General features: G+C 53.4%; 1 protein-coding gene across 1 annotated transcript in view; it reads right to left on the bottom strand.

Moving 5' to 3' along the window:
• iqgap1 (IQ motif containing GTPase activating protein 1) overlaps positions 1–16471 on the bottom strand; it is a 55217-nt gene that overhangs the window by 21548 nt on the left and 17198 nt on the right. Inside the window, 15 exon segments of the mRNA XM_055662880.1 lie at positions 1596–1759; positions 4323–4447; positions 4876–4994; positions 4996–5043; positions 6002–6165; positions 6840–6927; positions 7528–7691; positions 9998–10088; positions 10824–11002; positions 11304–11346; positions 11348–11418; positions 12028–12095; positions 14132–14208; positions 15066–15143; positions 16170–16326. Of these exon segments, the coding sequence (XP_055518855.1) occupies positions 1596–1759; positions 4323–4447; positions 4876–4994; positions 4996–5043; positions 6002–6165; positions 6840–6927; positions 7528–7691; positions 9998–10088; positions 10824–11002; positions 11304–11346; positions 11348–11418; positions 12028–12095; positions 14132–14208; positions 15066–15143; positions 16170–16326 (1636 nt within the window).

Below are 16471 nucleotides of genomic sequence, written 5' to 3'. Positions count from 1 at the left end.
TGAGCACAGTGGCACAGCGGGAGGAACCCAGTTCGATCCCAACCCCGGGTGCTTTGCGCATACTCCCTGAGAAAAGTTTTTCACTGTACCTCGGTACACGTGACAATAAAATGAACTGCACTGTGGGTTTCCCCCGGGTGCTCTGGTTTCCTCCCACATCCCCACTCAGCGGGTAAGGCAACGGGTGACGACCCTTCTTCTTCATACATATATATGTTTGTACGTCTGAAGAAGTGTCTCGATCCGAAACGTCACCCATTCCTTCTCTTGAGAGATGCTGCCTGTACTTGGCAGTGGAGTGTCTGGAGTTAGTTTAGAGATACAGCGAGGAAACAGGCCCTTCGGCCCACCCAGCGTTCCCTGCACACCAACACTATCCTACACACACTAGGGACAATTTAAAAGAAAAATGACTAAGCCAATTAACCTACACTGTACGTTTTTGGAGTGAGGGAGGAAACCGAAGATCTCGGAGAATATATATATATATACACACACACACAAATATACATATACACACACACACATGTACACACACAAACACATGTACACACACACACACACACACACACATACACACACACACACACACACGTACACACACACACACACATGTACACACACACAACACATGTACACACACACACACACACGTACACACACAAACACACGTACACACAAACACACACACACACACACACACACACACATGTACACACACACACACATATGTACACACACACACACACACACACACACACATGTACACACACACACACACACACACAAACACATGTACACACACACACCCACGCACACACACACACACACACACACACACACACACACGTACACACACACACACACACACACACACACACACACACACACACACACACGTACACACACACACGTACACACATACACGTACACACACATACACACACACACACACACACACACATGAAAACAAACAATAATAGTGCAAAGACACAAAACCAGTGCCCTCGTCTATGTAGTTCAGAGCTTATTGGAGGTCCATGCCAAGATGAGGTCAGCCCTGGGGACTGGCCGAACACGGCCATAAATGGACATCTTGCATTCCTTCCCTGGCACCCTGTCTGGGCCGGAGTGGACGCTGGTTCTGACGTCGGCACCGGCTGGAGATCGGCAGTGCCGCCACCACTGGGCGGTCAGTCACTGATGCCCACACCCCAGCCCAGCACTGTCCACCCGAGAGGCTCATCCACACACTCACGTACACACTCACACAACACACACTCGTACACACTCACATACACGTACACACACAAGCGCGCACGCACGTACACTCACACACAAACATGAACACACTCACACACACGTACACACACATACTCATGTACTCACACATACACACGCGTACACACACACTCACGTACACACTCACACACAGGACTCACATTCACCCTTCGACACATCTTCTCCAGAGCAGCTTGTTCCCAGCAACCAGCAGGCTGTTGAACACTATACACCAACCTCAGCAACCACCATCTACTCCGCACTGGGTTCTGGAGATACTGTGTGCTGGGTCCGCTGGGTGACGGGGGCCTTACCTGAGCTTTCTCCCTCTTGGTCCTGATGAGCATCTCCTGGTAATGTTCAGCCACGGGCGGTGACACGTCAGCCAGCTTGGCGCTGGGCAACAGCAGGGCCTCCAGGGTCTTGCGGGCATCTCCTTCATCCACTGCATCGTTGATCAGGCCGATCGCCATGATCCCTGCAGGATGAGAGGGTCACGTCACGTCACGTCACACATCCGTCACCTTCCTGGGCAGCCCCTTGAGGACCAAGCCCAGGGTACGAGAGGCCCCTGACCCCCTCTCCCCACATCACCCACCCCGGACACCAATGTGAGTGTGGCTGCAGTACAACAATCACACACACCTCCCCCATAGAGATGGAGTGAGCTGTAACTGTGACCACACAGAGCCCCTGCTGCTTCCCCATGGGGGCTGGGTGTATCAGGGATAGGGATAGTTTAGAGACCGTCCTTTTATTCTGAGGCTGTGCCCTCTGGTACCAGACTCTGCCACTGGTGCGGCACGATGGCGCAGCGGTAGAGCTACTGCCTCACAGCGCCAGAGACCCGGGTTCGATCCTGACTACGGGTGCTGTCTGTATGGAGTTTACACGTTCTCCATGTGACCTGCGTGGGTTTTGTCCGGGTGCTCCGGTTTCCTCCCACACTCCAAGGATGTACAGGTTTGTAGGTTAATTGGCTTCTGTAAATTGTAAATTGCCCTGTGTGTGTGTGTGTGTGTGTGTGTGTGTGTGTGTGTGTGTGTGCGTGCGCGTGTGTGTGTGCGTGAGTGTGTGTGTGTGTGTGTGTGTGTGCGTGTGTGTGTGTGTGTGTGTGTGTAGTGTGTGTGTGTGTGTGTGTGTGTGTGTGTGTGTGTGTGTGTGTGTGTGGGTGTGTGTGTGTGTGTGTGTGTGCGAGTGTGTGTGTGTGTGTGGGTGTGCGTGCGTGGGCGGGGGGGGGATGTAATGCATCCTTGTATTGTGTTGGTGGAAAGAACTGCAGGTGCCGGTTCAAACTGAGGGCACAAAAAACTGGAGTAACTCAGCGGGGCAGGCAGCATCTCTGGAGAGTTCGCCCCACCTCTGAAGAAGGGTCTCCACCCGAAACGTCAACCACTCCTTCTCTCGGAGATGCTGCCTGTCCCGCTGAGTTACTCCAGCTTTTTGTGTCTATCTTGTGGTGGTGGGAGTGAGTTTTTTAAATAATTTCGTATTGTAACTAGTATTATAAATACTTGAATAATTGTATTTCTGGTTTAGAAACAAGAGCATGAGTTCCCTCACTCCCATGGCTGTCAGTAGCGGCTGTCTGTCTGTCTGTCTGTCTGTCTGTCTGTATGTCTGTCACGCCAGCGGCTTGCAACACATCTCCGTGACCTTGTACAACAATCTCAGCAGCTACCTCGTGGACATCCATGGACTGGCCGACCGACCGCACCTTGCTACAACCACCAACAGCTCCACACCTGCCGACATTCCACCAGGGAACCAGTCCGACAGGATCTAGATCCGGCCCCTCCTCAACAAACCGCTTACATCACGCAGAAACAAAGATCCACAGATGCTGGTTTATACCAAAGACCAACACATAGTCAGGGGTTACGGGGAGAAGGCAGGAGAATGGGGTTAAGAGGGGAAGACAGATCAGCCATAATTGAATGGCGGAGGAGACTTAATGGGCAGTATCCTATCACTTATCAAGAGAGAGCTCTTAAAAACAGCGGAGTCAGGGGATATGGGGAGAAGGCAGGAACGGGGTGCTGATTTGGGATGATCAGCTATGATCACATTGAATGGCGATGCTGGCTCGAAGGGCCGAATGGCCTACTCCTGCACCTATTGTCTATTATGACCTTATAGTGCTGGAGCAACTCAGCGGTTCAGGCAGCATCTTTACTGCCTTGTGGTGTGGTTACGGGGAGAACATACCATCTACATAGACCAGTAGTCGGGATCGAACCCGGGTCTACTGCTCTGCGCCACCATGCAGACCAAATCCTTGCCTTAAAGAATACCCATTGACTTGGCCTCTGCAGCCTTCTGTGGCAATGAATTCCACCCTCTGACTAACAACGTTCCTTCTCGTCTAAAGGAACTTCTGAGGCGGTGCCCTCTGGTCCGAGACTCTTGCAGCACTTACAGGTTTATAGGTTAATTGGCTTGGTGTAAATGGAAACCAATCCTAGTGATGCACAGATTCTCTTGCCCAGAGTAGGGGAATCCAGAACCAGAGGACATCGGTTTAAGGTGAAGGGGGAAAGATTTAATAGGAATTCACACAAAGGGTGGTGGGTGTATGGAACAAGCTGCCAGAGGAGGTGGGTTGAGGCTGGGACTATCCCAACATTTAAGAAACAGTTAGACAAAAGTGCTGGAGAAACTCAGTGGGTGCAGCAGCATCAAAGGAGCGGAAATAGGCAACGTTTTGGGCCGAACCCCTTCTTCAGGCTGTTAAGAAACAGTTAGACAGGTACATGGATAGGACAGGTTTGGAGGGATATGGGCCAAATGCAGGCAGGTGGGACTAGTGTAGCTGGGACATGTTGGCCGGCACAGACTCGGTGGGCTGAAGGGCCTGTTTCCACGCTGGAAACATAGAAAATAGCAGGAGTAGGCCATTCGGCCCTTCGAGCCTGCACCTTATTAATCTAAAAACCAAACTAAACTAGTGGAAGCCTCATCTCCAGGTGCAGTCTATCTGGGCTTCAACAGGTGTGCAGCCGTCCGCAGGTAACCCTGACCAGCAGGTGAGGTCCACTCACTGTCATGTTCCTCCTGGACCACGGTGTTGACTTGGTCTACTGAGCCCTGGATGTCGTTCCAGGTGATAAACTCGTTGCCATCTTCCTGGGCTTTGGCCTTCAGTCTCAGCAGCTCATCCACGTACCTGCGGGACACAACCCAGCCCGTCACAAGGGGAGGGGCGAGGTGGGGGGAGTGCGTGAGGGTCTCCACCTCTGTGTGATGCCCTGGTCCACGTTGGTGAGGGTGGGGGGGGGGGGAGGACAGGGGTGGGGGAGGGTAGGGAGTGAGTGAGGGTCCCCACCTCTGTGCTTTGCCCTGGTCCACGTTGGTGAGGGGGGAGGGGGGGGGGGGGGGAGGAGGGGCGGGGGAGGGGCTGGGTGGGGATGGGGGAGGGGAGCGAGGCCGGGCGGGGGAGGGGAGGGGAGGAGTGCGTGAGGGTCCCACACCTCTGTGCGTTGCCCTGGTCCATGTTGGTGAGGGGGGGGGGGAGGGGAGAGGGGAGCGGCAGGACGGGGTGGGGGAGGGGCGAGGCCGGGCGGGGGAGGGGTGGAGTGCGTTTGAGGGTCCCACCTCTGTGCGTTGCCCTGGTCCACGTTGGGGGGAGCCCGGTGGGGGGAGGTTGTCCAGCAGCCTCACACCTCGTTGCTGTCTCCGGCCTCCAGTGCACGGTTAATCAGGGCCACGGACGGACGATAGCATCTCCACGGCAACCACCAGCTCCGTGTGTGTCAGCTTCCCCTGGGCCCAGACAGCACGGATATTCAGCACACGGTACAGGGGGGGGGGCCAGGGGAGCCTCAAGGCACCCACTCGCGGAGGGGCCTCTCCCCTCCACCTCACTTTCCCCTCATGCCCCTGAGGGTCCCCCCTTACCTTGCCTTGCCCTGGTCCACGTTGGTCCCCCTCCCCCGGTCACTTCTCCCTCCAGCAGCCTCCACACCACCGTTGCATCCATTCTCCCATGGCATCCAGTCACCACGCTTGTCTGAGGGCCACGGTGTGACAGTGTGTGTGTGTGTGTGTGTCCACGTGTGCCACCAGTGTGTGTGTGTTCCCCCCTGTGCCCGTGTGCACGGATATTGCACACGTGTGCGTGAACCGTGTGCCCCGCCTGTGTGTCACCCCTGTCGTGTGATGTGTCTGTGTGTGTGCCCGTGTGTGTGTGTGTGTTCCCTCTGTGTGTGTGCAGTGTGTGTGTGTGCCCGTGTGTGTGTGTGCCCCTGTGTGTGTGCCCGTGTGTGTCACGTGTGTGAGTCCGGTTTGTGTGTGGTGTGTGTGTGGTTTTTGGGTGTGTGTGTGTTTGTGTTGTGTGTGTTGTGATGTTGTGTGTGTGCCCGTGTGTGTGTGTGTATGTGTGTGCCCGTGTGTGTGTGCCCGTGTGTGTGTGTGTGTGCCGTGTGTGTGTGCCCTGTGTGTGTGTATGTGTGTGAGTAAGTGTGTGTGTGTGTGTGTGTGCCCGTGTGTGTGTGTGCCCGTGTGTGTGTGCGCGTGTGTGTGTGTGTGTGTGCGTGTGTGTGTGTGTGCCCGTGTGTGTGTGTGTGTGTGTGTGTGTGTGTGTGTGTATGTGTGCCCGTGTGTGTGTGTGTGTGTGTGTGTGTGTGTGTGTGTGTGTGCCCGTGTGTGCCCCGTGTGTGTGTGTGTGTGTGCCCGTGTGTGCGTGCGTGCGTGTCCGTGTTTGCTCCCATGTGTGCCTCACCTCTGGGCTCTGCTGTTGCAGGGTGCTCAGCTCCTGCTGGTACAGGTTGGCAGCAAAGGGGTACACCGGTGGTAACTGAGCCTCGGGGTTCATCAGCTCCGTCATCGTCTGCTCCGCGACGCCGCTCCGGACGGCAGCGTTGATGCGAGACACGGCCTCCAGCACTGCCAGACACGGGGGAGGGGAGGGGAGGGGAGGGGCAGGACGGGGTCAATATGTAAACGTAGAACATCAGGCAGCACCACGGTGCAGCGAGTTACTGCTTCACAGCGCCAGAGACCCCGGTTCCATCCTGACTACGGGCGCTGTCTGTGTGGAGTGTGTACGTTCTCCCTGTGGCCCGCGTGGGTTTACTCCGGGTGCTCCGGTTTCCTCCCACACTCCAAAGACGTGCAGGTTTGTAGGTCCACTGGCTTGGTATAAATGTGTCCCTAGTGTGTAGGATAGTGTTAGTGTAAGGGGATCGCTGGTCGGCGCGGACCTGGTGGGCCAAAGGGCCTGTTTCTGCGCTGTATCTCTAAACTAAACAGCCAGGCCCTGCTGACCACTGAACGGGCCTTCAACAGCCAGCCTGTAGTCACGCCCACCTCACTGTGGCCCTTGCACTTTTTTAAAAATCTGCACTTTCCTTTCAGCTGTAACAGCATATTGTGCACGTAGTATTTTCCCCCCCCCCCCCCCCCCCACAGTGCGCCCCTCCCTCACTCCCCGCCCCTGTGCTGGTAGTGTGGTAATGCCACAGAGGCTCATCACATGACGTGACGGGGAGTGGGGTAGCATGGCTCAGGTGAGGGGCAGAATGGTCTGTCGCCCTGTGTCTGTGGCAGCAAAAACTCACGCTTCTTGAAGCGCAGGGCATCGGTGTTGGCCTGCTCCACTCCGAGTTGTAGCTCCTCCTTTGTCAGCTGCTCGCTGGAGCCCTGCTCCTGAGGCAAGAGGGACAACATCAGCCCACATCTGCCCAATCTGTGAGATGCTGCCTCACAGCGCCAGGGACCCCGGTTCAATCCTAACTACGGGTGCTGTCTGTGTGGAGTGTGTACGTTCTCCCCGTGACCCTGTGGGTTTTCCCCAGTTGGCCCACACTCCGAAGCCGTGCAGGTTTGTAGGTGAATTATGCTGGAAGGAACTGCAGATGCGGGTTTAAACCGAAGGTAGACACAGAGTGCTGGAGTAACTCAGCGGGACAGGCAGCATCACTGGAGAGAAGGAATGGGTGACGTTTCGGGTCGGGACCCTTCTTCACACTGGTTAGGGGCTAAGGGGAACCAGAGATATAGATGATGATGTAGAGAGATAAAGAACAATAAATTAAAGATATGCAAAAAAGTTACAATGATAAAGCAGGCCGTTGTTAGCTGTTTGTTGGGTGAAAACCAACAAACAGTTCATTCAGAAGTAGATTCTACAGTAGGTTCATTGGCTTTGGGAAAGTGAATTGTAAACTATTTCTAGTGTGCAGGGATCGCTGGACGGCACGGACTTGGTGGGTTTCTCTGCATTGTATCCCTTCACTCCACACTCACCTGGACCTTGAGCTGCTTGTCGGCGGTCAGCTGCTTGAGGTACCAGTCAGAGTTCTCTGCCTCCACCCCTCGCAGGGCCAGCTGTGGAGATCTCAGGGTGTTGTAGAGAGCCAGAGCATCCCCTCTCTCCAGCGCATCATCCACATTGTTCAGGCGCCGCTGCACTGCAATGGGGAGGACAGCCGGTAGCTCAGACCATCAGTTGTGTGTGTGTGTGTGTGTGTGTGTGTGTGTGTGTGTGTGTGTGTGTGTACGTGTGTGTGTGTGTATGTGTGTGTGTGTGTATACGTGTGTGTGTGTGTGTGTGTGTACGTGTGTGTGTGTGTATACGTGTGTGTGTGTGTGTGTGTGTATAAATGTGCGTGTGTATATACATGTGTGTATACATGTATGTGTGTACGTGCGTGTGTATAAATGTATGTGTGTGTGTGTATACATGTATGTGTGCGTATGTGTATATACGTGTGTGTGTGTATACATGTATGTGTGTGTGTGTGTATATACATGTATGTGTGGGTGTGTATACATGTGTGTGTGTGCGTGTGTATATATATATGTGTGTGTGTGTGTGTGTATGTGTGTGTGTGTGTATGTGTGTGTGTGTGTGTGTGTGTGTATGTGTGTGTGTGTGTGTGTGTGTGTATGTGTGTGTGTGTGTGTGTGTGTGTGCGTGTGTGTGTGTGTGTGTGTGTGTGTGTGTCTGTCTGTGTGTGGTGTAGATTCTATAATATATACTGAACTATATTTTGCTTGTTATATTGTGTACAGAGTGAGAATGTCATTGTTCCAGTGTTGTGTTTGTGACGGGCGACAATAAACCACTCTCGACTCTTGAAGTAACAAAAGTGACGTAAATTCCAGCACGGGCTGGAGATGGGAATGGAGGGAATGCAAGTGCTGCAGGCGGGCGAGCGGGCGGGCGGGATTGGCGGGCAGGACTGGCAGGCGGGCTGGGGTGGTGTGCGGGACTGGCAGGCGGGCTGGGATGGATTGGGAAACTACGCTGACGGATGTGACAGTGCACAGGCTGCACCAGTTGCAGTAACATTACATCCCTTTACAACACAGGAAGAGCGGCCCAACCACAGCTTACTGAAACTACAGATCACATCTACTCGCAGGAGAAGACCTATAAAGCCAGAGAGAGAGCAATCTGCCAGAGCATCGACAATTCAGCAAAGGATGATTGCAAACTGACACAGCATGGAAACAGGCCCTTCGGCCCACCGAGTCCATGCCTACCATTGATCACCCGCTCACACTAGTTCTGTTAACCCACTTTTGCTTTGGGAGAGACAGAGATGGAGAGGCAGTGAGAGAGAGAGAGGGGGAGAGGAGAGAGAGAAAAAATGACAGAGGGAGAGAGGAGTGTGAGAGAGATAGAGAGAGAGAGAGAGAGAGAGAGAATGAATGACAGAGAGAGGAGACAGAGGGATGGAGAGGGAGGGAGAGCGAGGGAGGAGGGAGGGAGGGAGGGAGGGGAGAGGCAGCCTCTGTGCTCCATCTGTGACCGGCACCAGACCCAGGGGCTGTCCCTTGTCGTGCGGTTGCCACAGCAGCTGGCTCTTTACACTGATGCGCCGGGACTGTGGCGTGGGCCAGGCATGATGCGAGCTGCCCAGACACCCACCCCGCCAAAGTCCAAGCCTGCCCAACCTCTCCCTGTAGCTCACGCCCTCCTCCTCTGTCAGAGGGTGGTTTGTAGTCAGAGGGTGGTGAATCTGTGGGATTCTTTGCCAGAGAAGGCCGTGGAGTAAGTCAGTGGATAATTTTAAGGCAGAGATAGATTCTTGATTAGTGCGGGTGTCAGGGGTTATGGGGAGAAGGCAGGAGAATGGGGTTAGGAGGGAGAGATGGATCAGCCATGATTGAATAGCGGAGTAGACTTGATGGGCCGAATGGTCAAATTCTGCTCTTATCACCTATGACCTGTTGGCCACTGGGCAGCAGTGGTTCGTCAACATGTGATTCTGGGCTGTTGGACTGTGTGAACATCACAGCCCCTCCCTGTCACGGCTCACAGTGCCACAGTTTAAGAATAAGGGGTAAGCCATTCAGAACGGAGAGGAGGAAACACTATTTCTCACAGAGAGTGGTGAGTGTGGAATTCTCTGCCTCAGAGGGCGGTGGAGGCCGGTTCTCTGGATGCTTTCAAGAGAGAGCTAGATAGGGCTCATAAAAATAGCGGAGTCAGGGGATATGGGCAGAAGGCAGGAACGGGGTACTGATTGGGGATGATCAGCCATGATCACATTGAATGGCGGTGCTGGCTCGAAGGGCTGAATGGCCTCCTCCTGCACCTATTGTCTATTGACTCCACAGACACCAACAGTGCTCGGGGGTGGCCTGATGTCGCCCCTCCCCCCCGGCTGTGGTCCCAGCTGCCCTGTGTGTGTGGAGTGAGGTAGGAGGGAGGGAGAGAGACGGAGGGTGCCCTGGGCCGGGAGCTGGCTTTAGAGTACACACTTACCGTTGACCTTGTTGACATTGCCCTGGATCTCAGCCTGGGTCAGCAGCTCCTCATAAACATCCCGCTCACTGTCCGGGCTCCCGGGCACCTCCTGCAGAGTTCAACACACACACAAGCTACTCATCTCCACTCTTCACCCTCCTGATCCCCAAACTACCTGCCTGCCAGGGTCACACCCCGGATCTGACCCCCGCTAAACACACACACACACACACACACACAGCTGAGTGATAGAGCAAGGCAGCACTGTGTACAACATTCCTCTCACACACACACAGCACTGTGAACACCACCTGCCCTCTGTTACACATACACACTGTACATATGCACGCACACACACACAGTGCACATTCCAATCAATCAATCAATCAATCAAAGATGTTATTGCCATCCCTCTTAAAGTCCCTCATTGTTTCCCTCATACACATCCACTTCCCCAGTACACACACAGTTACACACATACGTACACACGTACACACACTCCTACACGTACACACACTCATGTACTCACACACGTACACATACTGGTACACACACACTACACACACACACACACACACACATGTACACATACACACTGGTACACACACTCGTGTACACACACACACACTCGTGTACACACACACACACACACTCGTGTACACACACACGTACACATACTGGTACACACACACTCGTGTACACACACACACACACACACACACACACACGTACACATACTGGTACGCACACATACACGTACACGGTTACACACATCCCCAGGTATACGTGCCCCCCCCCCCCTGGGCACACACAGCCGTAGCGCTGGTGGTGAGGAGGTCCCCACCTTGTTGTGGGCGTTGCCTGCCTTCTGCCGCTTGGCGTTGGCCAGAGTGAGCTGGTACTGCTCGCTCTCACTCTCGTCCAGGTTCACCAACAGGGCGTTGGGATTCTTCATGGCCACCATGGTGTCGGCAGCCGCTCCACGCTCCACTGCATCATTGATGGCAATGACAGCAGCGTGCACTGTGGGGGGGGGAGAGAGACGACACAGGGGGTCAGCCCATGGCTGCACGCTTCTCCCCACCCCCCTCAACACCTCCCATGTCCAACAGCCCCCACCCTCAGCTCCCACATCTATTGTCAATGGCCTCTGATTCACCCCAAACTGAACCCTCACACCATCCATGATATAGTACCCCCTCACCCCCCTCCCTGACTCTGTACCCCCTCCCCCCATGGCCCCCAACACCCATCCCTGGCCCCTTCCCGCCTCTGTACCCCCAACCCTACAGCCATGACCCCCCCCCCCCCCCCCCCCACTCACGGGCAGCTTCGTCCACGGACAGCTCATTGGCCAGGATGCCCCCCGATCTTGCTGAAGGCCGGCATCTGGATCCCGTACTTCTCCAGCTCACTCTTCATGTTGTTGATCTCCTCCTCTGGAACGCAGGCAGCGGGGAGGCGTTAGGAAGGCTTGCTCTCCCCGACACCCACTGCCCCTCACCTACCCACCCACTGTGTGTACACGTGTCTGTCTAGGTGTGCGGGTCTGTGCACGCGCGCGTTTGTGTGTGTGTATTTGTGTGTGTACCTGTGTGTGTGTGTGTGTGTGTGTGTGTGTGTGTACCTATGTGTGTGTGTGTGTGTGTGTGTGTACCTGTGTGTGTGTGTACCTGTGTGTGTGTGTGTACCTGTGTGTGTGTGTGTGTGTGTGTGTGTGTGTACCTGTGTGTGTGTGTGTGTGTGTGTACCTCTGTGTGTGTGTGTGTGTGTGTGTACCTGTGTGTGTGTGTGTGTGCGTGTGTGTGTGCGTGTACCTGTGTGTGTGTGTGTGTGTGTGTGTGTACCCGTGTGTGTGTGTGTGTGTACCTGTGTGTGTGTGTGCGTGTGTGTGTGTGTGTGTGTGCGTGTGTGTGTGTGTGTGTGTGTATATATGTGTGTGTGTGTGTGTGTGTGTCTCACCAGCGTGTACCTTAAGTATCCCCACCCTGTGGTCAGTGTGTGTGTGTGACCTACACCAGACCCCATGTCCAGTCTGTGCTCCTCACCTGTGAACACCACTTTCCCGTAAAGGTCTTGGATCTGTGGGGCCAGTCCCAGTTTGAAGAGATACAGACTGCAGGGGAAGCAGAGGGGGAGATATTAAAGCTCATCTGCATTTCTGTAGCACCCGTCACGTCCCTTGCAGGACCTCCCAAGAAATCCTTACTTCATTTTAAATACTTTTAGACAAAGCTTTTATCATGACAATAGGGACCAACTTGATGCACCTCCAACGAGTTAAAAACGAGATTTAGAATTTTAATTTTTATATTCTTCAGTTTAATTTATTAACGACAACTAAAGTTGAAACAATAAAATGTATTAATTAAACTCGGTGTTCAGGACTGCAGCTTCGAAGACAGACACAAAATGCTGGAGTAACTGAGCGGGACAGGCGGCATCTCTGGAGAGAAGGAATGGGTGACGTTTCGGGTCAAGACCTTTCTTCAGGGTGTCAGCCTGTAGCAGGAGGCCACGAGTGACCCCGGGGGGAGATGCAGACAGTCGTCCTGGCATTTGCTGACGGCAATGAATGGGGTCTGGCAGCAGCAGCGAGAAACTGCTGGCCCCACAGCAGGAAGTGGCTGTGTGAGTGCACACACTGTGGCTTTGTGTGGCCCTCTCCTCCCTCAGCAGCCCGCACATTAACACTATCCTACACACACACACACACACACACTGGGGACAATTTAATATGACACCAAGCCAATTAACCACAAACCTGCACCACTTTGGAGTGCGGGAGGAAACCAGATCCTGGAGAAAACCAATGCAGGGTCAGAGGGAGAACGTGCAAACTCTGTGCAGGCAGCACCCGTAGTCAGGATCGAACCCGGGCCTTTGGCACTGTAAGGCAGCAACTCTACCGCTCAGAGGTGTATTGGAGGAGTATAAAACCATGAGGGGAATAGATAGGGTGAATGCACAGACTGGGAGAATGAGGAATGAAAAGGCATGTGGTTATGGTGAGAGGGGAAAGATTTCTTAGGAAACTGAGGGACAATTCTTTTTACACAGAGGGTGGTGGGTGTATGGAACGGGCTGCCAGAGGAGGTAGTTGAGGCAGGGCCTGTATGATGCCATGTCCTGGTTGGGTTGCTCCCAGGCCTGGCTGAGCTGGCCATCCGCGAGTCAGGGCACCAGGCGGAAGAGGGCTTTGCCTGGGCCAGCTGCCTGCCCCTTTAACGGGGTTACAACCACCCGTGCCCGGCTGGTATTGGAGAGGGTGGCAATATTTGTAACATGGTTGTTTGTAATTTAATATGTGACTGAATAATGGCTGGAAGACCAAGATTTTCCTGTTGAAATGGGATGCAGGGGATTTGTTGCTACATCTATGACCAGGCTATTAAAGAAAATGGAGGTGAGGGGTCGCTCCCTCCAACAAGCAATCAAGTCATTATCAAATTCTGCAGACAAAAGCAGCAGTTGGATTTGGATCAAAAGGGGAAACAACAATTGGGCTGCAAGATGGAGGGTATGGAATTGAGGGGGTGGTAACTGGGACGCCAGGTATCACCGTTGAGCCCTCTGGAGATGTTGTGGGCTTATCAATGAAACGTCAAAGGAGGAGGGGAGCCCACCTGATGACCCATTATTTTTTTCACACAGAGAGTGGTGAATCTGTGGAATTCTCTGCCACAGAAGGTAGTTGAGGCCACACAGTTCATTGGCTATATTTAAGAGGGAGTTAGATGTGGCCCTTGTGGCTAAAGGGATCAGGGGGTATGGAGAGAGGGCAGGGATGGGATACTGAATTGGATGATCAGCCATGATCATATCGATTGGCGAATGGTGCAGGCTCGAAGGGCCGAATGGCCTACTCCTGCACCTATTTTCTATGTTTCTATGTCTATGACCCCGATGACGTACCTACCCGACCTTTCACCACTCCAATCCCACTGCAAATAGCAAGAGTGCCGCCTTACTACAGGGATTGAAACATCGAATCCTGTTAGCTCTACTGATTTGGTCATTTCGTAAGTAAATACATTATTTTTAGTACAAAAAAAAGTTATTCAATCCCACACAATTCACACGGGCCAGGCAGCCATACACAGCCAGTAAATCTCCCGCAGGTCAGGCACGGTCCACAGTGGGTGTGTGTACCTGAGAGCGTGGATACAGTAGACACATCGCGGCATGTTCTTACGGTCATATACATCTGTCGTCTCAGGGTAAAATATCTACGGCAAATAAAACAGATAATCGTTAATGAAACAAGGTAAAGGCATCTCGTCGAATCTCATCTGTCCATCTCTCTCACTCTCTCTCTCTCTCACCATCCCTCACTTGCCACTTCTCTCTCTCTCTCTCTCTCTCTGGCAGCAGCCAGGATGGAACCCAGGTCTCTGACGCTCGCTGTGAGGCAGCAGCTCTACCTGCTGTGCCACTGATCTGCCTCACACCACACTAACACTTCTCACAGAGGCAAGGACTATCCACGGGAAGAGAGGGGGGAGACTCCAGCACCGGATGGAATTTACAGGCAGTGACAAACAGTGGCCTTTGGGAGTCAAGAGTTACTCCAGCGCTTTGTATCTTTCTGTAGAGTGATATGGTGTGGAAACAGGCCCTTCGGCCCAACATGTCCCTGGTGTGTTAGTGTGCGGGATTGCTGGTTGGTGCAATTTGTGGGCAATTTTGTGGGCCCAAGGGCCTGTTTCTGCGCTGTATCTCTAAACTAGACTAAACAGCACGGAAACAGGCCCTTCGGCCCAACTTGCCCATACCGGCCAACATGTCCCAGCTACACTAGTCCCACCTGCCTGCGTTTAATCCATATCCCTCCAAACCTGTCCTATCCATGTATCTGTCTAACTGTTTCTTAAACGTTGGGGTAGTCCCAGCCTCAACTACCTTCTCTGGCAGCTCGTACCATACACCCACCACCCCTCAGACTCCTATTAAATCTTTTCCCCATCACCTTAAAAGCCGGCACCTGGAGTTCCTTGTGCCTGCACGCTACCTGTACCTGCAGAGAGCAGGGGCATGAGTTATGACGGGCATCTACCTGCCGCTCACAATGGATGGGAACCCTCACCTTGGGAAGGCCAATGTTGGACATGGCATTGAACCATTGGACGGTGTTGTCCGTGTGTCGAAAATGCAGCCCGCTCGCCTGGTTGAGAGAAGAGAAACATTCACAAGTTATAGGGGATAGAATTAGGCCATTCAGCCCATCGAGTCCTCTCCACCATTCAATCATGGCTGATCTCTGCCTCCTAATTCCATTTTCCTGCCTTCTCCCCAAAACCTTCAACACCCGTTCTAATCAAGAATTTGTCTATCCCTGCCTTAAAAATCTCCACTGACTTGACCTCCACAGCCCTCTGTGGCAATGAGTTCCACAGATTAACTGCCCTCTGACTAAAGAAGTTCCTCCTCACTTCCTTTCGAAAAGAGCGCACTTTAATTCTGAGGCTGTGACCTCTGGTCCTAGACTCTCCGACCAGTTGAAACATCCTCTCCACTCTATCTATGACTTTCATTATGCTGCGTTGAAGGTCCCCCCTCAACCTAAACTCCAGTGAGTACAGGCCCAGTGCTGTCAAACGCTCATCATATGCTAACCCACTCATTCCTGGGATCATTCCTGTAAACCTCCTCTGGACCCTCTCCAGAGCCAGCACATCCTTCCTCAGATATGGGGCCCAAATACGGGGGGTGAGGGTGATGGGTTTATTTAGTTCAGCGATACATGGTGGAAACAGGCCCTTCGGCCCACCAAGTCCGCTCATTAGCACAAACCTACACACACTAGGGACAATTTACACTTATACCAGGTGTACAAACCCAAGCCAACTAACCTACAACAGCTTTGGAGTGCGGGAGGAAACCGAAGATCTTGGAGAAAACCCACGCAGGTCACGAGAACGTGCAAACTCCGTACAGACAGCACCCGAAGCGGAATCAAGGGATACGGGAGGAAAGCAGGAACGGGGTACTGATTGTGGATGATCAGCCATGATCATATGGAATGGCGGTGCTGGCTCGAAGGGCCGAATGTTGACCCAACCCTTCCCGACCCGAAATGTCACCTATTCCTTTTCCTCAGAAGATGCAGTCAGGTGTTGTGTTGGCGAGGGTGGTGGGACATTCCCCGTTGGTCAGTGGCAGGGGCTGCTCCTGGAGACGGGACCATTACCTTGTATCTGGTTTGCTCGCAGTCATAGATCTTCTTGCGTAACACCACCTTGGGACTGAAGAAGTTGCCCAGTTTGGCCAAATACACCCCGTTCCTCAGCCCCTCCTCCAGCTCAGTGGTGGGTGGGAGCTCCTCATCCAAACACGCTTCCATCCAGCTGCAACACAGAGAGAGAGAGAATCATCAGCACGGCACACACACACGCACACACACACACACGCACATGCACGCACGCACACACACACACACGCACACACACACGCACACGCATGCACACACACGCGCGCACACACACACACACA

Source organism: Leucoraja erinacea, chromosome 36 (genome assembly GCF_028641065.1).
Source record: "Leucoraja erinacea ecotype New England chromosome 36, Leri_hhj_1, whole genome shotgun sequence".
NCBI classification, from domain to species: Eukaryota; Metazoa; Chordata; class Chondrichthyes; order Rajiformes; family Rajidae; genus Leucoraja; species Leucoraja erinaceus.
Note: the sequence above shows the minus strand (reverse complement) of the source record. Positions and strands in the feature narration are given on the sequence as shown.